At 42.1% G+C, this 24709-nt stretch overlaps 1 protein-coding gene across 1 annotated transcript; it reads right to left on the reverse strand.

Moving 5' to 3' along the window:
* Positions 1-1720: 1720 nt before the first annotated feature.
* Positions 1721-23886, reverse strand: alx4a (ALX homeobox 4a). The gene is made up of 4 exons (XM_085759928.1): positions 23189-23886; positions 11744-12063; positions 5990-6118; positions 1721-5144 (listed from the first exon to the last, which is right to left on the reverse strand). The coding sequence occupies exons 1-4, from the start codon at positions 23550-23552 to the stop codon at positions 4824-4826; spliced, it is 1134 nt and encodes a 377-aa protein (XP_085616054.1). The 5' UTR covers positions 23553-23886; the 3' UTR covers positions 1721-4823.
* Between the last annotated feature and the right edge of the window lie 823 nt (positions 23887-24709).

Below are 24709 nucleotides of genomic sequence, written 5' to 3' on the forward strand. Positions count from 1 at the left end.
ATAATTACTTGTTTGCCATGCATTTGAAGACACTGTATAGTGAATAAACAGACAACTCCCAAATCCACATTTCAAAACACGTGTATAAACTGTTGATGCAATGCTTTATTTTATTTTTTTCCATTTTATCTGTTGTGTGTGTGTTTTATATTTTTGTCTCTTCCATCGCAAGCTCCAATATTTAGGCTGTGACATTGAACGCAGCAGTCTTTCACATGTCAACAAAGCTTTGTGTTGGTTTTTTTTGCCTTCTTTTTGTATTATTATTTTCATGAGGTCAGTTGAATTGTTTTGATTTTTTTTGACAGTTTATGTATCTTAGTGTATATATGACTTTGTACTACGTTATGAGTAAAGACCACACTAATACATCTCACAGTTTTTATGTTTTTTTTTTTCTTTTTACCCTCGTTTACATGCAATTCAGATGGGAGGAAGACGAAGTCAGGCCCCTTCTTCCCTTTTTCATGTCTGCTTTTACTCCGATCTGTGACCATCCAGAGCTAGTGCCTCCATGACACGGCCGATCCACTGTTCCCCTCCAGCTAGCTGTCACCTGTTGTTAATATACGCTGCCTAATCCACCCTGTTCAATGTCAGCAGTTCAAAAGGGCGCAGTTCGTATTTTTGTCAACCTCAATTAGTGTGATACTCTTGCGGGTTCTGCGATCTCGTTTCAGCACTCGTGTTCCTTCAAAGGCAGTGAAATGCGTGGGGATTTCAGAATGTGACTACAGGGATGACACAATATTTTGGCAGGGTGGAGCATCGCAACAACACACAGTGTATTCACTGTGTTTTTAACGTCAGCAGACAAGATAATCACAAGTCCTGACCAACCAGTGACATTAGCTGACGACTTAAAGGGCTTTTATTGAAACTAGGAGTGACTTGAGTGATATCGAAATACGGATTAGTCTTGATTGTCTTGGGGAGGTGGAGGGGGGGGCAACTGTCACAGTATATATTGCGTGTTCTACGTGTATTATAACAAGTTAAATGACAAATACTGATTCTGAGTAGAAGTGCAATAACTTATTGTACTTTAATCACACAAAATGTAACAAGAATTAGTAAATTCATACACTCATTTCAAAAGACAGCTTGAAGCCACGAGAAAAAAAAACATGAGAAAACCTTTTGAACTCATAAGAATTAACATATCAAGAAAAAAACAAAACAATGTTCAAACACAACTTTTGAAATACAATTTTACCATGTACCACCAAATGAAAAAAAAGGCGATACGCTTTGAATGCTCGATAAATTGTCTCACAAAATAAAACAAAAACATCTAATTAGTAACATTTCCAAGAGTTTTATAACACTTCAGTTCATTTTGCATGCACAAAAATGCACATGCACACAACGGCACAAATACTCATCATATATTTACTCCTATACTGGTTGCCTGACTTCAGTAGTATTAGAAAATGAGAAAAGTGGGACCATGACATCATCACTCAGAGACAGAGTCGTGCAGCATAGAGGAGGAGGAGGAGGAGGAGGAGGCTTTTTATGTAAAGCTAGTCTTGCATTATCCGTTTTTATAGGGTAGATACAGTGTCTGTGGTTCCTGGTGGAGAAGGATGTGACTAGAGATGTTTGAAAGAAACATATTAAACACACATAAAAGAGTGAAAACAGTGAGTGTGTATGATGTAAACCTGAGCTACTGAAAGCCAGTATATGTGTGTGTGAGCAGAGTAACAGTCTAGAAGACAGACGGGCCTGTCTGTCCTGACACACAATACTGCAGTGCACAGCCTCCACATGGCTCAGTGTTAATTAAAAAGCCTTCCTGGGTTGGCCGTGTGGCTGCGCCTCGGACCCTGCGATGTGGAGTAGGGGGGGTGGACAAGTGCGCCACAAAAAGGGGGGAGCGACAGTGCGACGTGTATGTGTGCACTGAGACGGGCGATGAGGAGGAGGCGGTGGAGGAGAAGGAGGAGGAGGAGGAGGAGGTGGGGGTGAATCTTTTTGAAAGCAGAGCCATGACAGCTGAGGGGGAAGCATGTGTGAGGCATGTTTGTTTTGCATTTACCCCCTGAGCGCAGCTGTGTGCACTGTTCTTTTCCCAGAACACCGGAACACAGCAGACGCCCTCACGGCTTCGCCCTCCGTCCAACCCCTCAGCCAAGAGCAGAGGGGGCCCCAAGTCCACATTTTGCGAAAGGAGACCCTCTCAGTTTTGAGATGTGAGCTCTTTTTTTTAGTCAGGATTATTATGCACATGCCTTGGAATCGGACCAGAGAGCGAAACTGGATGTGATTTGGACGACTGTTCGGGTCTGATCTGCTCCGCTGACAGGTCATAGCCTGCACCCTGCCTCTCTTACCTGCCCAGAAGGACAGTGAATGTGGTTCAGTTTAGAGAATTAGCAATGGTTTCTCCGCCTGAAGGTGTACTACAGGGTATCGGGTTTGCTTTCAGAACCACAAAACCCTTGTTATGCTTAAAGGGCCTAAATCAGGCTTTGCAAACAAAGGAAGGACATGAATAACATCATCCGAAACCCTCATCTTCTATTTCTGTCACTTGTGGAGGCAGTTACCAGGGGAAAACACAGGGTTTACTCTTTGAATATTTAAATCATATGAGGATGTAGATATAATCTCTGGCTTGCTCCAACTCACTTCTACGTCTGCATAATCATTGCATCCTCTCTTACTCTGAACAATTATAACTGTCCAAAACTCTGGCAACTATCCACCTTTTAGAGGTTAGTAGTTGCTAATGGGCCCCAATTGTCTCCATGTCCCACTCAAGAGCACAGTATAAGCACAGTCTTTTCTCCAGAGACACAGAAACCAACCAGTACACCTATACTGGACTGTTTGTCAGTTCGTTTGTTGCAGTTATTTGATTAAACACTGCTCGGTTTAGGATTATATATAATGTGGACAAGGTATAAATTATAATAATTAAGGTTTTAGAACAAAATTTTGACACACAGCCCCTTTACAAGATAAGGCCACATGGTTTCTATAATAATGCAGGACCCAGCTGATATTGCACCTCATCTGCGCAAAATCACAAATAAATGCAAGTTATCAAATGACCAAAAAACAACCAAAAAAACAAACAAACAGCTGACACACAGTGAATCTGGAGGTTTTTGGGGTCCAGGGTCAGTTGCCCACTGCATCCACCTGATAATAATAGGTACACAGTGCTAGTTTGTCAGCTGCAACATCATTCCCATAGAAATCCCATTGACTCTTCCTGCTGCCTCAATTGAAAACCATTATTCGGCATCATTTAGATATGTTAAGAGTGCATATGATCAAGAGAGGCATGTCTGTGGTAACAAAAGCCTCAGGGTGTCTGAAGAATGAGGATGAAGTTGATATTTTCTCAACACTGTGCTTAGTTGTCCATGATGCCACGTCCAAATTGAGATGCAATTAATCCTTGCTGAAGTTGGTGGATGTTACTCTGCATGAATCTGGTTGATGGCTTCCTTTGTTTGGTGTTGACAGGACTAATGACAGAAAAAGGAGAAAGAAACACAACACGTATGCCAGTGATGCCATGAGCATTTAACTGGTCAGCTTTGACAGCCGAAGTCCAGAAAAGGCTGTTGAACACTGACATCCTTTCAGTGTTCAAAAGTGTCAACACACTCTGTGTAATCTCCACCCGCCGCCTCTGTTTCAAAGGTGGAGGCTGCTGGTTTCGCTGTTATTTCTGGCAGTCTGACTGACTAGTAGGCACTTCTCTCTCTGAAGCTCCTGAGACTGGAAATGCAAAGGGCACAGTCATGTCCACTAACAGTCCGTCCTCCTGAAAAACAGAGCTGGCTCTGTTTGGAGGCTGGCGCTCCCAGGCTCTTCAGCCCTGAGACCAGCAGGCCTGCTGTGCCCCTCTTATACTCCCACACATACTTCCTCCTCCATCCCTTCCTCTCTCTGGCCATCAGCAGGCTGACTCAGTGCGGCAGGTGGATCTCTCACCCTGAACCACACTGAAACAAACCACATTTTGACTTTTAAATGCTAGATGGATAAAGCACTTCTCAGTTTTCTGAAATACAAACCAAGAGGTGGTTATTTAAACATTTGTGTTGAATTTGAGAAGCTTCATAATTTGAATGATATGCTGGATATAAACAGTTTTCTGTAGCTTTGTCTGGGCACCAGCATAACTTAAGTTGGGTTAATGCTGATAAAGACTGCCTTAAAATAATATGTACATTGCAAACAACAGCTAAATCTGAATTTCAGGTTGTTCTTTGTAAGGATGCTTGCTGAGCTAATTGTAAAATCAAAACCAGCAACAAATCGACTGGAGGAAAAAAAAAACACAATAACACTCAAAATTTAAATAACACGGTAAGAATAAAACAGCACCTGAACAAAGAACTACAATGACACTGAAAGCAATGTACAAACAGAATTTCCTGTCTTTTAGCAAATAAGTGCATGGATTTGTTTGAAACTCTTCAACCTTCCTAAGATTTTCCTTTGCCTATTGTCAGTAATACACTGCAGCTCCTGTTGTACAGTACAGCATCACCTCCCACTGGGCTTTCCGCAAAGCTCACTCGCCAACTGTGGTTACTTCCTCCCACCAGAGGGTTTGAGAGACATGGCGGTGCTGTGCCACTTATACCAAATCTCCTGCTGTTTCATCTTTGAGTAATCCTAATCCATCTGCATATTTGCATAATTATTTTATTGCAACATTTATAAAGGTAGTCATTGTTGCTTTCTGAATTTTTTAGATTTTAGTGCCCCCTCATGATGATGATGATGATGATGCCATGTTTAGTTTCAGGGGTCAACAAGGCTCCCACCCCCATCCATCACATATCAACACATCATGTGGCCCAAGATATGGCTGCACTGTGCTCTTTGGCCTTCATGCGCAAAGTGGCGATACTGGAGGACTTGCGGTCTGGGTCCATGTTCAGATCATACGTGTTGATGCCTGCGGCCATGCCAGGGGATCCTCCAAACAGGCTGCCCATGTGAGCCTGTCCCACGTGACCTCCGGGGCTCGGTACACCCAGAAAATCAGACACCCCGCTGGCAGAGTGGGGGTGAGGGGTCATACAGGGAGTCACTGTGTCGCAGGGCACAACACAGCCGGGCACAGGAGATGCTGCACTGCCGCCGCCGATCCAAGACGGGTTCTGAATCTGAAATATCGATGGGAGATCAACAATGTTAAAGAGTGATAAATACTCACCATTAACGCCACTGGCTCTCTCATTATTTGTCTAATCAGACACACTCTTAAGCAATTAATCTTATGCTGAGCCAGAGAGACGTTCTATATTGGTTTGTTTATGTGCTAGATTAGCTGCTGAAGGTAACACGAAAGACAGACAATGAGAAAACATTGGCTTGGAAAGCAGTGAAGACTACAGGGAGTTTCTACCAAGCTAAAGAAAAAGTGTACAACTCCAGAAAAGCCTTTAGAGATGGTATAACAAGGACAAAGGTAAACTTGGCAATAAAGGAAATGAAGATGTTTCCCAACATTACGAGGAAATTTTTAATTGAAGGAATGATATAAACTCTGATTAATTCTATTGAATGATCATTGGGAGCTGATGCACGCAAGTTTATAGACTGAAAGTAGAAATGACGAAAACCTAAAAGGCCAGAATAAAAACAAAACCATAAAACAATAGATTAATCCTGTCATGTTGACTTTATGTTTGGGTTAAGAAAATCTAAGACACCTGTCAAACTCAAATTCATGCCCACATTGACTTGAATTGCACGGGCCTTCGGTTACAGTACAGCCACCGAAGGTCCTGCAGGAGGAATCACTGATTTAATAGCCTACCCAGATACCATTGTAAGAAAACATGTGAGTCCATTTCCTGTTCCATTATTATTAACCCATTGTTTCCCAAGAAAAATTTGTCCAAGTTTATAACAAGTATCTAGAAATTATTACTTGTGTATTACTCACAGAATAAAAAAATATTGTCTATTATTGTCTTATGGCTGTAGTGTAGTGCTCATTCTGTACCTGTGCGTAGTTCTCAGGACGTGTCAGAAGAGGAAGCTCATAAGCAGTAGAGAAGTGTGTTCGGACCTGCTGCATCTGACCAAAACGCTCCCTCTTTCTCCACTTTGCCCTTCGGTTCTGGAACCACACCTGGAGGGACAGAGGAAGAGTATTATAGGACAGGCAGCACCATTTGTGATTTCATCTGAGGGAAGCATGGGATCGTCACTTTCATCTTGCACGGTAGGCCTGTACAGGTCTGGAATCCACCTGAGCTTGTGAATTAAAATATTAGATGTGGACAAGATGGTTTTAGACAGTGCACCATCGTAAATCGTCAAAGGATTCTGCAAACAAGATAAGAAACATGTACAATGGCAGCAAACTACTATTTTCAATGTAAATATACAGTGGAGTAATGGCATCCAGAACAGAGAAGTCACTACTATTCGCTGTAATCCATTTTGATACCTGGTCTGGCAGCACATCTGCTACATTTTCATTTTAAAACTTTAGTTACGCTATGTTATGGCATCCATAGAACTGGACCTAGAACTCCATAGTTTTAACAGGAAAAAAGAGAGCACTTTGGAAATGAAGATTTAAATAGTCTAGTTGCTCCATGTCTTTTTGCATTTCCCAGCAGCTATTGTGTAGTTAGATTCTACATTTAAAAGCTATCCATATTATAACTGTTCCTCGCTTGTAATATTTCCTGCACACAGAATAAACAAATCTGCTTCCTGTTTACACCTGCTCAGGCATGCGCAGTTTACTTCAGAGGTCGTACCTGTTCAGCATGAGTGTGGGTGGGCATCGGGAATGAGCGAATGGATGGAGATAGTTTCTAATACTGAACTGTCAAAGCTAGTTTAAAACCGCGCCCTAATAAAAACATAGTAGCATGGTAGTAACGTAATGCATGCTAAGTGCCTCCTGTTTTACCCAGAGCGATAGATATAACATGTTATATCTATCGCTCTGGTTTTACCCTACCTGCAGCTATGCACCGCCCATATTCAAAATGGCGCAGGTGGGGAAAGAAACCACCTGCGCGGCTGAAACCGACCAGAGCTTGACAACGGGTCCACACCACACTAACGTTAGCATACAGTGTTATTTATGATATTCGGCCAAGACGCCAAAGACCAATTTCTTTCCCAGTCCGAACATGGAACCAAAAACTGGCCTGTCTTTTTTACCAAGATGGAGGTTCCTACCTACAAGCCGCCAACAGACACATCTTTACCAGGAGCCGCCTTCATCATGTCTATCAGGCCGCCTTCAATCACCTCTCTCCTCGAAATGTAAGTAACTATGGTGATAGAATGTCAAATATCAAATCATGTTTCCTTGGCAACAGGTTAAAGTACGTTGGCTAAAAGTTGCTAATGTTGCTACATAGATATACTGACAGTATCTATGATTTTGCTAGACAAGCACTCCCCTCCAAATCTCTACAGTGTGGATAGAAATCAAAGTTTCTGTTAAAAATGGCAAACTGATACATGACTGATATGAAATTATAAAGACAAATAGGGAAATGGCTTGTAAACCTCTACTGCACACTTCACTTTAGGCTCCTGAACAAAATGTAAACAATCGCATCCATCTTAGGTTTGTGTTGTGTGTGTAAAGTCATTTTCTGCAATAATTTCTGAACCTGACACTGTTTTTTCTTGAAGAAATGTGTTTGAAGTAGCATGAGTGTGTGAACGTAATCTAAATACATTTGCCTTGACGTCACCTGTCATGCTTTTCTGTCTGATTAACTCCTACTACCTGACTGGACTGATCATGAAAAACTTTTTCTGTCTGACTTCCTCTGATATGATTTTTTGTATTTCATGTATCTGCTCTTTGCTGGCACACTTCACTTTAAATCTATCAAGGAAATATGGGAAGTTGAAATGTGAGAGGGAGGATTATAACTTTGGTTTGTTTGCATTTTCCTTTTTAATTTCCTGAGGCCTTCAGCTCCAGATTTGAGATGCGGTCTCCTTCTAAATTAAAGAAGCACACTGATGTTTTCATACATCATCCTCTGCATGTCTTATCTCAAATATGCAGCCCCATACCAGATCACTGTGTTTCTCCTAAAATGCAGCTTTTTGTTTAGTGATTTCTTTTAGAAGATGACCAAAACCTTGGACCAAAACATATTAAATTTGAGGAAAAAGGTAAACTTCAATATAGGCCTGTTTTTGGCTAACTATCATTTTGAATTAATGAAAGGTTTTGAAATATTTTTACTATCATTTTTTATTAGATGGTTAAAAAGGTTAGTTTTGAATGTAAATAAGTAATTATTTCAATCTAATAAAATAACTCTTTTTATTTTCTAAACCAAAAGTGTCTGAGTTGATTGGTCACTGATGGTGTTTTTAGATTTAGATTTTTTTGTTTCAATTAATTAATTCCTTAAAGCTCAAACTTACTTCTTTAATTTCTTTTTCTAAAATCAATTGTACAATGAAACAACACTGCATTAAAATGAAAATATAGTGTATTTGATATCTCTGTTCCTCAAAAACTGCAACCTGTCATGCTCTAAAATCCCAAATCTGGGACATTTGAGCAGTTTTCATTTGTATATGTGTATGTGTAGATAATAGATCATTGTTGTGGTCATATTTCAGATTTGTAGACAGTGGTTCTATATTAATAGGGTGACTAGCCTATACAATATCCATCCCATCAGAAGTTTACACTATATGCTGCTCAGCATCTACACTGTATGTTTGGTAAAGCCTGATGATTTGATAATGGAGAAACTGTAACAGTGAAAGAAATTTTCACTCATATGTTTACGTGCAGTATATATTTTGTCCTGGTTCTCAAGAATCAGCATTTTCATTAAGAGCTGTTTTTTGAGGTGTTAATATACAGTGCCACCAACAACTGTGATCTGCCCATTCTGCCTTTCACAGAGTCTGTTGGCTATTATACCGGGAGAACATATTTTTGTGTTGCACACACTGCGTTGTGACAGTAATTGGTAAAGACCTTGACAGCTTAAGTAGCTGGTGGACTTTCAATGAGGCTTTATTTATGTTACAGCCCCAGAGAGAAAGAGCAGAGAAATGCCAAACTGGCCCCTGCAGGAGAGCTGTATGGGGCTGAAAACACTTTGAAGTGAGAGACCGGCTCAGAGGATTGATAACCCGCCTCTGCTGTCACTCATGTCAGCTTCCATACCTAAGCAAGCAGAAATCCACGGCTGAGCCTGGCTTCGGTTTTCCAACACCCCCAAAGCACTAATAATATCATGGAAACACCCCTGACCAGTGTTGTTGTTTGGTAAATGTAGTTCTCCACCACGTTATTTCATCATTTCTAGTGTCAATTAGGCCTAAAGGTCCAAGACATGAAGACAAAAAGAAATCAGAGAATTTGATACCTGTGTCTACCTTATGTTGAGTGGCAATGGGTTGTACTCAGACTGGACTTATATCCTACTATTTCTTTGTGTTGCGCTATACAAAGCTTTTAGATTTACAGTATTTCAATCCTAGCACTTGTATATTCAAGGTTTGTAAACATCTCAAATATTATGCAACATCTAATAAGTTAAGATAAGTGTATCTGGAAATTTGACAAATGCTAACAATGTTTTTCATATTAATGTTATAACAAAAAAAAACAGAATATTTAACACACCTCGAGGTGACATCTGTATGATAGGCTACTTGTTTTCTTAGTCTAACAGTCCAAATACATTAAGGTTTCTACTTACAATACAAATCTACAAATTTGAATCAAGGGATAACTGAGTACTTTTTCAACCCGTGAAATTATTTAAACTTAATCGGCAACATTTTTGATGATGACATTTTTTCCTATAGCCAATATATGGAATAGATGCAACACCAGACTAGACGATATTTTATCAAAGCAAATGTTCAGCTGCTTCTTAAAAATGGCCTCATGGTTCATCACTAATCAGAGAAATAAGAAATTTCCTCCTTTAATGATTTAGGATTTCTGCAGTTCAGGACTGGTCCTCTCTTTGTCGTCTCCTCTGTCCCTCTCTTGGTCAAATCAGGTTTTCCTCCTATTTCGCCCTTTGTTGGCTGTTTGGATCCATAAACTCGTATTGACATCTGTGTTTGCCTGGCGAGCTCCACATGTCCGATGCCATCTTGGCTCTCTGAGCTCTCTGGACTGACAGAACGGCAAAATCTGAGAGATGTGGTGTTTTTGAAACCCTCGACCCCTGACCCCTGACCTCCACATGTATCTGTAGTCCATATGACTCAGATCTGAACTTACTTTCTCCCTTTGAAACCCAGAGACTGAAAAAGCAAACAACTCCAGACCCTTACGTTTTTCAACTGAAAGCTGTTTTTTTAGTGTGTGTGTGTGTGTGTGTGTGTGTGTGTGTGTGTGTGAGGAGGTATAACGTTGCACTCCTCACAATTGCACTGTTTTTGCATTTAAATAAAAAACTGCTTGTCAATTTTACAACCTAAAGCAAACTTTTCAACAGTAGTAAAGGATTTTTCTAAACTTTTTTTTTTTTTTTTGCTCCAGACGCAGAATTCATGAGCTGTGAGTGCGTTTGCGTGTGAATGACCTGACCAGAGTCTACAGAGCCCTGTTCTCTGACTGACAAGGCATCTCGTGTCTTTTATCTTTTTAACTTGAGTGTTTAAGAGGTCCGCTGGGAGAGCCCAGCTCTGTAAAGCTGCATCCATCTGAAGCAGCCAGGTCTGTGATGGTAGGAGCAGCGCAGCAGAGCAGCATACCTTCAGAGACTCAGGGTTGAGTTATAACCCCGCGGCTGCACAGACTTCCTGTGCTTCACTCGCTTTTCTGGTCACTCTTCCAGCTCATCGTGTAGTAGACGATCGGTTTTTAATCCATCCCTTTATCTCATCCCATGCACAGCTGATTAAGTCGTATGTTTGCATCGGTGCAATGTGAAAACTAGAGTACGCTAGCTGCACGCTTCAAAACGGCTCAAAGCCCATGGGAAGGATCTCACACCTACCCCGGAGACCACGGCAGGGACGCATTCTTGCCTGGACAGGATGTTAATGAAAGAATAACATAGAAAATCCAGGGGCTTTGGTAAGTCCATGGTGCTCACATACAATCCACATACACCACACACATGCAGACATGGTGGAGGTCTGTCTCTCTATCTCTGTCCGCCGGTGTTGGAATGCATTACAGCAGCAGCCGTGACCGGTTTGTATGCAAAAACGGGCCAGAGGGGTCACCACCACCACCACCACCACCGGAGGGGTTTCAGTCCGAGACGTTGTGTACACCTCAGGCCAGACTATCCCACCAGCTGAAGGGAATTCAGAAAGGCCACTGAAACGATCCCCCCCTTTGGAAAACACAGCAGAGTAGAACGAGTCGCTGATGAAAGCCTGCTCTCGTAGAACTTGCACATATGAGGCCCAGGCAGCTCAAACCTCAGCTCCCCCTGGGCCCCCTGGCCTCTGTTGGCTCCCACTCCCCCACTCTCTCCCCCCCCCTGACTCCCACATTACCAGATAAATCTCTCATGTTGTTCTGTGAGTGACGTTATCTCTGCAGCGCTGCAGATGTTGAAGGATCCATGAGGTTGTGTTGTTCAAACATCGCCTGTTCTGCAGTGTGATGATGAAGAGCTCTTTTTTAAAAACAAAACTCATCGATAGGCCAGGCATGTGCTCGCATGAGGGGGTTTTTGCAACCATTAGACCGTTACTGTAAATAAGAACTTTTTAAATTAACCACCATCTGTTGTTTAGTTTTTTCTTTCATCCTGTTTAGCCTTACCTGCACTCGAGCTTCGGTCAGGTCCGTCCTCAGTGCGAGCTGCTCCCGAGCGTAAACGTCAGGATAGTGCGTCTTCTGGAAAACCTTTTCCAGCTCTTCCAGCTGGTAGCTCGTGAAAGTCGTGCGGTTGCGTCTCTTCTTGCCTTTGTTGCTCTCGCCGCCATCGGCCTTGTCCAGAGGGCTCGATAGGTCGGTGCCCGGCAGCCTGTCGGAGGCCGCTTTGACACCTTGATCCTTCACAGACAGGTAACTGGTGTCCATTCCCGGTGCGTCAGAGTCCGGCGCCAATTCAGAGTCTGTCAGACCTGAGCTATCTTTACCTAGAGAGACAGGGGAGGAGATGAAAATGTTTAAGAGGTTCATGTTTTTATAATTTAATCAGGATTGAAAGGGCGGGAATAAAAGAAAAAAACAGATCTGTGTGAAGTTGTTAGCCTCGAACTGGAGATGAAGGTGAAAATAAAGGGAAGTATGAAAGTCATTACATGAAGTTGAGCAAGAAGTGCTGTTATAACTTGGCTATAAGACACAGAGCAGACAGCATATAAAAATACAATGAGATAAATGTGCATTATGATCTACTGCTCCTCTTCACGACTTAGGCTGCGCAGTTACAGATTTCAGTCATGTGCGTCGAATCTCCAGATGAGTAAGACAATAAAGAACAAGGGTAAAGCAGTTAATATTATACAGACTTAAAGGATCCCATTGAAACTGGCTTTTTGCAAAACTTCTCCAACAGTTTTCTTTGTAAAGCTTTTGGGAAACATAGTTTAAAAAATTTCACATTCACAGAAAAATGCACCTGTTTTTTTAATGAATAATATCTTAAACCATAATGAACTTCTGCTGGAGCAAAAAGCAAACATCAACACTTGCTGAGCCTCTTGTCTCTTCAATATATGAGCTTTAATATTCAGTCACAGGCTTTTGGCAGCGTTTCCCTGAGAGTTTGTGCATTTGTAGGATCAGTAATAACTCACAGGGTGTGACGGGGTGGAACAAAGGAATTTTCTTGCTCTTTGTGAGGAAATTCTGTCACAGTTGTGAAATCTTAAAATCTGGCATGCACCGCTGAGTACGTGTGTTGATTTCTTTCTTTCTTTTTTTTTTGCCTATCTCTCCCTGCGTTATTAATGGAGGCCTGGATCACTGGCTGCACACAGGATCAACTTGTTGTACTTCATAGATCATTCTGTGAGTGCCGGGGATTAGACACCCTGCCCATAATTTGAGGCTGACAGAAAGTTGCAGCCTTTTTTTCTTCTTTCTTTTCTTTTCTGCTGTATATCCTCCTCAAACTCTGCCACACACGCACACACAAACACACACGATTCACTCACTTCCACTCAGACTCTGTTTATCAGTCTTGCATGTGGTGGTTGAAGTCTATCATCAGAGTCCGGAGTCACCTGGCAGCGAGACCGCCACAAGTCGTTTTCAAGGGAGTAATAATTTGTAGCCGTGCAAAAATGAAAAAGATTCATCTGTGTGCTCTCTCTCTCTGTCACCAGCACACTTGCTTGCTTCATGGCTGCAGCTTAGCTGTAAAACCTCAGGCAGCTCTCTGATCATAAATTTCCACAGCCATGTCTCTGCCAGTGTTCTTGTCTAAACTGGCAGCTCGTTTCGCCCTGCTGCTGCAGCCCCGTCGCTGAACCAACCAGTTTGCACACACACACACACATCATTGGATCAATATACCTTCCTGTCATTGACGATGTGATAGCTCAAAGTGTTTATTGCACGTGCTGCCATCTCACTGATAGTGAGGCCTGCTCTTTCTCAGTCTGGTGGTGACTGTGCTGCACCTTCCTGCTCCTCTGCACCATCTGAGTTGAGGTTATTTTCAGGAGCGAGGTCGTCTCCGCTCATCCTACGATTTTGTCAGGTTAGAACCGGGACGAGTGTGTGTTCGTGTGAGCTCCATGTGCAATTCTCAGCACTCAGTCAGCAGCGATCACACACACACACATACTGTACACTCGGTGACCCTGAAGTCACAGCCATGTTGGGTAATGCGCCGCAAGGTGGGGTGAGCAGATAGCTTGATATCTGTCAAGTGCATCAAGTATGAGAAAGTAATGGATTTCAATAATGTGAGAGTTTGTTAGAGAAACCCAACAGCGGTGTAAACCTTTCTTTGTTGCAGACTCAGACTTTAGTTTACCTTGGAATACAGTTTTTGTCGAGTTCACTACTATAATGATCCCAGGGTGGCCTGGTTGTAGCCTGCAGCTGCTTTCTCATGCAGCATGCACATGAAGCGCTGAGGTTTGGAGCGGCGCATGAACCTCTGTGAGATTTGCTGTTTTTGCAGCGGCACGGTGTCGTATGAAGCTGCTGTTTTTATTTTAATTAATTCTTGCAGAGAACCGAGTATAATCTCCCACCGGTTGGGGTTTGCGTACAACACACAGTGCAGATTTTGTAGGACGACGGTGCAACAGGACCAGATGCAGCGCAGCTCTGTGAGACCCAGTGAGTTAACTGGTTTCTAATTTCTTGAGATGTTTGGCCAACGGCGCTGGAAATGGACCCGGGCTGAGGAGCCATGTTTTGGTGGCAGACCACTTGCCGGGGGTCTCGACGCCCGCAGCATTGCCTCACTGTCCATGACGAGCACATCCTGTTTGGTTTTGAAGGGAGCAAATGGGTTTTATCCCACTGTAAATACTGCCTAGTTATTTCATCATATTTCCCTGGCCAGCACCCACAGGCCCCACAAGGCGAGAGCTGTCAGACTGTTTGAAATCATGAGGCCTCTCACTGATCAAAGGCCATTGTTTATATTGCATGTCACTGATGTTTTTTTGGCAGGAGTGGGATATTGTGACAATCTTCTGCTTGTTATCCATGCGATCTGCTGTAGCTGCGAGGCTCCAACACTGCCCAAGGTGAATGGCAATAGGCCCTCCTGCAGAGAGCGCCATATGTATGATGAACTTAAGAAAGTCTCATTGCAAACAATGGCTGTCAGGATATAATCTCAGCAAAAAGGACAAAAGAGGCAGGAAGGAGCGACAGTGAAAAACATGTGCTGCATTAAAAAAACCTCCATCTCGGTGTTCATGAGCACAATCGGCTTTTTTCTTCTATTAATGGGGATAGTCCAACATTTTGGCAAATTGGCCCATTGCCATAACCCCTATAGTTTTAGCAGTAGGTCGTTACCTTTAATTGTCGGTGCAAGCTGTTTTAGATCGGCGGAGCAGAGCCGCGAGCTGCTCAGAGCTACGCTTTGTTTGAGAGGCAAACGCAGAGACTGCTTGCTGAAAAACTGCCCCTGACAGGAACGTGCATCAGCGGTTTTGCATGAATTTACCTCTAAAACAACTCTGTGTGGTAACGTTGTGTTATTATCTCATAGCGTGGTGAATGTGCAACTCACAACTTGTCCACCAGAGCGTTTTGGAGTTGTTGGATTGTGTATTTGTTGAGTTTGATGAGGGAAACCAAGAATTCCCATGAGCCTCCGTAGCGTAGCTCTGAGCAGCTCGCGGCTCTGCTCCGCCGATCTAAAACAGCTTGCACCGACAATTAAAGGTAACGACCTACTGCTAAAACTATAGGGATTATTGCAATGGGCCAATTTGCCAAAATGTTGAACTATCCCTTTAAACAAGACACAATTTCAGCCTACACCTGCACCTCTTCTGCATCTAGTGTCCAATAATCCAGCAAAGTCACACACCACAACCCCTTCTGTTTTTTTCTAGATGAATATGCCATGCAAAATGTTTTGAGTTGCAACCACAGAATGTTCTATTTTCTCTGCCGTGGATCCAAAAGTCGGCATCTGTTCCAATTACTGTGCACAGGGAGGAGAGGAACGTCTGCAGCTCTGTGTGGTGGGCACAGAGAAAAGCTCTGCAGAAATGAAACCATGCAAAAAAAAAAAAAAAGTGCTTCAGAACAAGCTGAGCAGCAATTTTCACTTAATATCATGCACATATTTCCTCCTGACTACGGAACAACACATTCATTTGTATACAAGGCTCAAGTTTTCCCATGCAACAGTTGGGTATGTTTTTTGACGCAGCAGGCCCTGTGTTGCTGTTGGCTTCCACTGCAACACATTTTAAATAGATTGATTGGGATTATTCCCGTGTGGATATCGGCACCGAAGTCGACGTTCTTCTGGGTCAGACGTTCAGCGCGGACGGCTATTAATTCACAGTTGAAAACGAGGGGGCGACATCAAAGTGTAATTTAACTGGCCGTAAAGCGACGGGGCACCATCCGTGCCTCTTTATTGACTGGGATGACTGGGGTCAGCTCACAGTGTTAAGAGGAAACACTATAAATTACACCGCACGGCAACTAGGAGAGATTAACAACATGTTGCTCAAAGTGAAAAAGAGATTATTGGAAATGGAGGAAGATGCAAACAGTGGGGAGAAAGAGAGGAAAGAGTTGAGGAGATGGAAAGAGAAAGTAAGAAAGAAAAGTAGACTTTAGTCTGGCTAAACGCAGAGAGCAGCGGAGGGGAAATGTGTGGGCAAACTATTTATTTGAACGTGTTTTTGGGGTTTGTTTTACTGACTTAAACTGTGGATTGGGATGTAATATGGGGCTTTGAACAGTGGATAACTCTTAAGTCTCGCTTGGCGGGCGCAGACGGAGCCCCGGCTGAGACACTGAGGCCTGATGCTGCTGTGTAGGCTGGACAAGAAGAGTGATATGATCCAATCCATAGTATATTTGGAGTTATTTCCCATTCCCTTTGGTTTTGCCACATGATTGACTCCATAAATGGACCAACATGAGGATCAGTGATAGAGAGGAACAAGATAAGTGCTTTAAAACAAGTGTAAGAAAATATTGTTGTGGTTTTTATTCTAATGTGATCATTCTAGTTGCTTTATTGATTAAATTTTAACATGAAAACCATGATCGGTTGATTAAGGCTGGTGATTTGCTCCAGATTAAACTAATTAGTTGTAATGCTGCTTTAGTGAGCAGCATTTGCAGATCCCTCGGCCACTTGGGGGCAGCAGAATCAAGTGTTGAGCGCACGATTCATCACCTTTCAAGTTGATATTTTTTACAATTACTTATTTGACAAGTCCAACAATGGAGTAACATGATCATTAATTTGCTGCCATGCATGTGTCTGGCCCACGGGACGAAAATGTAAATGCAGTGTTCATCACTCTGCTCTGTTTTAGCTCTGATGTTGGTCCAACTCCTGAGGGAAATATGGAAATATGGCTCTGGAGCTGCTGAGCACTCACCAACGTTCACCAGGTTCATTCAGCAGCTTCGTTTCAGCAGGTCGAGCCTTTGTGGAGCTGAACGTGAACCAAACAGTGAAGATGTGGTGCAGACTTCCAAACAGTGAGCCGATCTGTCTGTGCATCTGACAGGAGCTGCGTTTCAGATGATCGCTCTCTCTGTCATATTGTTTTCGGGAGAAAATATATCAGCCGTAATTCGAAGTAAAGCTCTTATTACTTATTCCACCCTCTGTTCCTGAAATCGAACCTTGTGTATTTTGGAAGTACAAATAACACGACTATGAATAGCTTCACACTACGCTCGCTCGGCGCGGTGTCAGGTGCATTCGTCGAAACGTTTTGGGACAATACACACACTCACTCACTCACTCACTCACATCCCAGTGATACAGCACCTCAGTAAATATCAGTCTGTTACTGTTTTAACCAAAGCTTCTCCTTTGTGATGATGCCATTCACTTTGCTATTCAGCAACACTGACTGAGCAGAGCCGTTATCTGTTGCAGCAGGTTGAGCAGAATTCATAGACCGTGATTCAACAAGTCGTTGAAAACAGATAAATCACTCTGCTCACACTCACTCTGTCTCACTCCTCCTTTCCAAATATTTTCCTCAGATCTTCGGAGCAAAACAGAATTTCCTTCATCGTATATTTTAGTCTGTTTGATAGAAAATGAACATAAAATCTGTAAGTGAAAACCTATGTGTGTAAATAAAATGAAAAATGGAAAAAAAAATACATTACTGGCAAATCCAGTCAACAACATACACAATCACTTCTTCCTTGGAGCTGAAAAGCTCAATATTCAAACAGCAGAGAACACAACACGCAGCCAATTTCCACTGCAACAATACTGTGGATTCATAAGAAATTATACTGGTCTAACAACAGAAATAGACCTGCAGCTGTTCGCTCACCAACAACAACATCTTATTGTCTGAAGCCCCGACTGTCCACCAGACATAAACCCTTTGTAAAGCTTCAAGACAATCGGCTTCCAGTGAAACATAATGTACTAAGGTGATTTTGTTGGCCTACGTGTGCAATTAGATTCTGTCAGTGTTGCATAATCAACATTGGACAAAATAAGTTAAGTCGCTGCTGGAAACTCTTATTTATGTCCTGTAGGATAATAGTTGAGATACATTCTGATTTAAATAAGCAATCATTGAAGTTATTAATCAACTTTTCAAAGCTATCAGAGTTTGTTTTTTTTTAAATTCCACCTTGCAGTACCTTTTGAAATATCAGTCACTTTGCTCAACAACTGGTAACACATCAGAAAACACAACCTGAAAGTCAGCCATTATGTCGAACATGTACAAAAAAATGCAAATATACTGTAGAAATGAAAATGTAATGTGCAGTGAAAAGAATAATAATTAAAAAAGACAACGGCTAAACCAACATATAACACAAAAAGAAAACCTGAGTCTCTGGTTTTCAGTCGTCTGTATCAGTCTTCATTCCACATGACGCGGTGACAAAGAGACCAAAGGAAGCCTTGGACTGCATGAGCCTTTTTTTTTTTTTTGCCCTGTTGCTCTCACTCGGCCATGCAAACTGAGCCTAATGTAAATTGCCCTGCCAAACTTTAAGCTAAATGGTAAAATGATCCTGAGTCCTTGTCACCTCCACTCATGTCACCGACTTGCTGAAGTGTGCCTCAGTTGTCTGGGGCTGCGTGGCTGGTTCCCATTACTCCCAGCTCCAAACCAATCAGAGCAGACGGCCATTACGGACGGCTCAAAAGGTTGTGTTGAGTTAAAGCAACAAGAAAAGAAAAGAAAAAAAGACAAAAGAGGAGATCTTCATTTTGTAATCACACCTGAATCCTGATAATTGCCCTCCACTGCTTCTGCAGGGGGGGATTAGTGTATAGTACCAAGGCCCGAAGAAGAAGTGGATCAAATTCATCGCTTTGCCCCCAAAAACACAACTTCTAGCTCAGGCTGGAGTAAACCACAACCTTTTTCTGTCTTCAGATTACACCAGCAGCAGCGTGTCAAAGGTTCAACAGTGTCACTACGCTGTAAAGAAGTGATAAAAGACACAATCTCGGGCCTGTACGACAAAATAACATCCCTCTGTCTCTGCAGTTAAATGTTTACTGTGTAAAACTGGACTCCAAATGTTGCAGCGAGCCCTGCTTTGACACCAGAGACTTTCTTTCTTTCTTTTCTTTTTTCTTTTTTTAAATGGGGGTTTCGAATGGATTTTCTCTGCTGTGTGCTTGCAGGGGGAACTCGGCCTCCTCTCTCCAAACAGGCGAGGGCAGGAAAGCCGAGCTAAAGGTCAGCACCCTCAGACACTGAAGAGAAGACACGGACATATCAGAAGAGGAAGTGCGCTGTCTCTGGAGGTTCACAAAAGGCTGAATGTAGGTGGCTGAGGTGGAATCATCCTCGGGGGGGTTGGAGGGACGGGACCTTATTGTTTCAATCAAGCAAGTTCCTCTCCAGATGAGCTTGAGTTTGAATCTACATTTGGATATTTGTCACCGTGCACTCTGTTGGTCTTTTTTTTCTCTCTCTCTCTCTGCACCTCAGAACATGTATTCTCACTGGTGGAAGGTAAATTAAATCCATCTGTGAGATACGAGACGTTTATGCAACATTTTAGAGAGATGTCTCTTAGATGAATTTACATTTAACTGACAGCCGTAGTTATAACACACGTTACAGATGAATATTTTAAATGCAAAATACATTTTACAATGTTAAGTTGTAGGTTAAGACACTACTGGTATAAAACTATACTGAGTGGCTAAATATGAAAAACTATAACAGTTTGCATGTTACTTACATTTTGCTCATTAATACTTTAAATACATATTTGAGTGCAATCATTTTTTATTATATTATTTTTCTCTAAAAAATCTGCTCAGATTTTTTATTATTATTCTCAGTTTGTCCTCTATTAGTTTTGCTGCCTCTGACATGGGCCTGTATTGTTTTTATAGGGCAGATTACAAAACACTTCACTTCTCCACGTTTTCTCTCGGTGTCACTCAGCCTTGATGCTGCAGCTTGTCCACGCTCCAACAGCTGCCTTGTTGATTTCACGTTGCACGATGATTGGCAAGTGTGTTGAGTAAAACAAAACAAAACAAAACAGTATCACTGTGTATTGTAGTGACTCTAATGCATCCAAGTGTTTATTGCTCAATTCTGCTGTTCCTGGCCCAAAACGTTTATCGGTGATAGATGGCAGCTTCACGCCGATCTGAGACCAGTCATGATCACATCACCTTTTCACTGAAGAGGGAGGTCGGATCAATCACCAATTTATAAAAACAAAACAAAATGTTTGACAATTTGAAACGTATCCTCAGTCGGATAGTAAAAAAAAAAAAAAAAGAAGCGAGCCAGGAAGTAAAACACTGCAGCATTTTCCAATAAAAACATCAGGAATCGTTTATCATTTTTCTCCTCAGCTAGTAAATTCAGCATATTTTACTGCTGCCTTCAATTTATGTCCAGTCAGTAAAAAGATGAACCGGAGCCTTCAGTCAGTGATAATCACCAGACTCAACCAAGTTTCATCCAGTCCGCAAAAAAAAAAAAAATCCCATAAGCTTCAGCTGCACGATCGATGCACGAGGCCCTTTGAATGCGAATTTGATTTTTAATTTATTAAAAGGTCAAATTATTTTCGGAGGCGATTCAACATTTTAATGCTACAAACAAAAAAATAGGATCATTTGTGTTTGAGCGTCTAAAGCGCAGAGATGGGTTTCTTAATTACGTCACCTCTTTGCTGATTATAAAAATCTACACTGATGCTGAGATATTAATGTCAGTCCAGAACCGAAATTAAATGTAATTTAAATCAACAACTTATGTATTAATTATTTATTTGCCCTCCTGGGACTAATAAAGGAATATTTTTATCCTCATGCGCATCAACATCAGCTTCATATTTAAATAAAAAGAAAATCCTGAGGAAAAAAAAAGAAAGAAAGAAAGAAATAGGAGATTTTTTGGAGGATCTTATTTTAAAAATAATAAAAATGATCATAATAACTCGTTTGGACAGAAAAAGTGAAGCTGACGTCACAGCCCAGTAATTGTGGCTTATTTACAACATAGTATAATGTTTTATTTCAACTGGATTCACCGGGCCTGACCTTTAGGTTTTTTTTTTTACTTATTACCTAATAAACCCTAACAGCCATAATAAAAAAAAGAAGAGTAGGCTATGAGCTTTTAAAATAAATGAATAAATAAAACACACTGATCTCCGACATGTTGGAGCAGTGGAGGTTTTTTCAGCAGGCCGACATCCAGAAACTGTCAAAACATCCTTTAACTACTTCCACCGAGCTCTTCACTGTAACACTGATGGACAAGCGGCCGAGACTTTAAAACACAAAAGTTCAGACTTCACGCGTGAAAGGACGAGATTCTGGCTCCGCATCGAAGGAGCGTTTTTATTATTAATATTATTATTATTATTCTCTTTTAATATTGTTTCATTTCATTTGTTCTTTTTGAAGTCGCTGCTCATTCTTGTGCGCGTTCACGTCACTTTGAATCTAGTTGAAAACGTGATTTTGAACAGATGTTGTGGGCCCGTGTTCCTCCTGCGCATCAAAACACGTCTCATCCAAAATGTTACTCATCCAGTTTCTATTTTATTATGAAAAAAAAAAATCCTGTTTATTTATTTTTAGATGATTCGAGATCAAATTTTCTTTCCCTTCTCCACCTCAGAGACTCACAGACTCCTCCGGTCTCTCTCTTCTGCACAGACTCTCAAAACTAAAACATCTCCAGGCCGCGGTGCTGCTTCCAGCTCGGAGTTCAACACACAGTTTTAATTTAAGACGAGTCTAAATTAAAAGTACAACATGTTGTGTGTTTTACAGGATTTAATGATAAAAAAAAAAGTTGCTGTCAGCAAACCACATGGACATAATGATGATGGTAATGATGATGATGCCACGTTCCTCCACCACCACCACCACCAGTCTTTACACTGCAACTCACTGAAAAATCCTTGTCTGTCTGTCTGTTTTTGTTTTGTTTGTTTGTCAGGTTGTTGATTTCTGTCACTTTTTTTTCTCCAAAGCTGAAAAATATGGAGAGTTACACTGTCTTAACTTGTAAATACTGTACACAACTCTTTGTGTGTAGTGTGTGTGTGTGTGTGTAGTGTAGTGTAGTGTGTGTGTTCTTCTTTATGAGCATGCAGGGATGTAGTTGAGCGCAAAGCAGCTTAATTCAATTTGTCCACGTTTTAATTTACCCAAAGCCTCTCTCTGGATGACACATCTCCACATGAACCGTGTTTTTTTTTTTTTTTTTTTTTTCCAGATTTAAAATCTTCTCATGTGGAGGAAAAATAAAAACAAAAACAGAAGCAAGAATCGATGCAGTGGCTTCAAAGTGGCCGCGTGCCTAATGAGGGTCAAAGTTTTATTTACACCCTCATCATTCACCCATTACAGCAGAGTCCCCACGCAATTAAATCTAATTGGAGCCAATCGGGCCGCGCAATGAAATGAAAATATTATCAGTTTGGAGCTCACTATTTGCGCCATCCGAAAACCTGTTAATTCAATTGTCCAACTCGCCTCCAATATTGAGGATTGTAATGCAGATTATCGCATTAAACGCAACCCCCTAATTTAATTTTGATGGCCAAAGGGACAATTTGATAGTCGGGAAGATTAGTATGTCTCTTCTCCACTTGTGTTACGCACAAGTCGTGACGAGCTGCGACGTCCTGGAGGCTCCGGGTGCCTTTTTTTACGCACGAATGAGGTTTAACCATCTCAGAAGAAGATACAAAACAACACCTGGAGGAGTCAAACCTGCATATTTTTCACCAAAAAAAATAAACAAACAACTAAGCACTAAACACCAAACAGCGCAAGTCTGAGCTCGGGGGCCAGTTTGTGCATCATCACGTGCCATTATTGGCGATAGAAACGTCCAAACCGCTGAGGCTGAATCTGCGGATTTGGTGGGAACGAGCGGAGAAATGAGCGATGACTGACAGCTTCACACTTTATCTGCCCATGTGGTACAACTAGATCACTAAAGACACTATAGACTAAAAAGCTGCAGCTCGGAGAGAACAACAACATCCTATAACCTTAAATCAGAGATTGCAGATAACTATAGTCTATAACAGTAACAGTTTGTGTTTGTTGGTAGTTATTTTGGTGACATTTAGTGTCTCTGCTGCTCCACTCACCATAGCACGGGATGAGCGCTCCGTTGTGTCCCCTCTCCTGGTGCAGTTTGCCGTCCTCCGGGGGTGTTTTGCAAGACGACCTCTGCATAAACAGGTGGTATTTACTGAAAGTGCCTTGCCCAGCTGCGGCGGCATCCAATGACTGGCACTCCTGCTGCTGCTGCTGCTGGAAGGGGCTCCGGGACTTTTCTCCGTAAGCCTGACCTTTGTTGGGCAGGAAGGCAGTGGGGCTGTATTTGGTGTCAGAGGCTGGGAATGTCCTAAAGTGGTCCGTCTGGTGATCCCTACCTTGCGCTGCAGAGGAGCTATAATATGAATCCATGGATGTCATATCGCTGTATGAAACGCAGGTCTCGGCGTTCATGCCTAAAAAAAGAGTCAAGGGAGGAAAAATACCAAACTTCTCTCTCTCTCTCCTTCTCTTTCTCTCTCTCTCTCCTTCTCTTTCTCTCTCTCTCTCTCTCTCTCTGTCTTGGAAAGGGAAGCGCAGACGCCCCTTCCTCTCCCTCTACATCATACAGATGAACACACACGCACACAAACACACATGCACATGCACGCAGAGAGAGACTGACTGCAGCGCACACCAGACCGCAGCTGGGTCTGGTTATAAAACGATTCAGATCTTTTCCAGGAACCACTATCGTTGACCAAACACTCCAAACTCCCCCGCAGGTTTGAGAGAGAGCTACACAAACCCGTCTTTTCCTCGGAGGATGATGCGAGACCCACTAGACTGGAGCTCCTGGCTTTCAGGACCTCTCCCCAGTGATTATGCTGATGACATGAACGAGTTAGGTCGCTTATTATCTGCAAGGAGAAAAAAAAGAGAAAGATTTTTTTTGCAAAATAGGGGCGTGGGAGGGGGGGAGAGGTGGTGGTAGGGGGTTGGGGGGGGGTTAACACATGACATTAATGCAATTTGGATATGAATATAGCCCATGAGTGATGGCACTGGGGCGGAGAGGGCACAATTTTACGCTTCATTCGCAATGGTTCATCAAGGGCAGCTCATAGTCGGACGATTGTGCTGCTGCAGCCAACTCTGTGGTTTCTGTATGAAACTGTTTAAAAACACTTAAGATCGATTAGACCTACTTCTGGTTAATGTCTCCTGGTCTTAGGACAGGTCACGGCTAATATCAGGTCTGATAAGCTTAAATAAATAAAGACTAAAATGTAAAATATTATAAGATTTATTCAAATTAATTCTCATTTTGTCTCTGTTTGTCCAACAGATTTGTGTTTGGGACATGGTGCAGCCTTGACTTGCAGGTTTTGGAGGGGTGGTCAGCCTACATGTAGTAATCTCTGGGAGATGAGTGGAAAGGTGTTGCTTTACAGCTACAGCTGTTGTCTTTAGGTAAGTGAGGTATCTGTAAATCCTGTTTCCATGTGTGCAACTATTTAAGAAAGGCAAACCTGATCTGTGGAGCAAGTTGTTTAGAGCCGAGACTGGAAACGTTAAACAGCCTGGAACGAAAAATCAACCTGATTCAATATTATTATAGACACTAAACT

Source organism: Trachurus japonicus, chromosome 3 (assembly GCF_045865225.1).
Source record: "Trachurus japonicus isolate A0001 chromosome 3, Traja_1.0".
NCBI classification, from domain to species: Eukaryota; Metazoa; Chordata; class Actinopteri; order Carangiformes; family Carangidae; genus Trachurus; species Trachurus japonicus.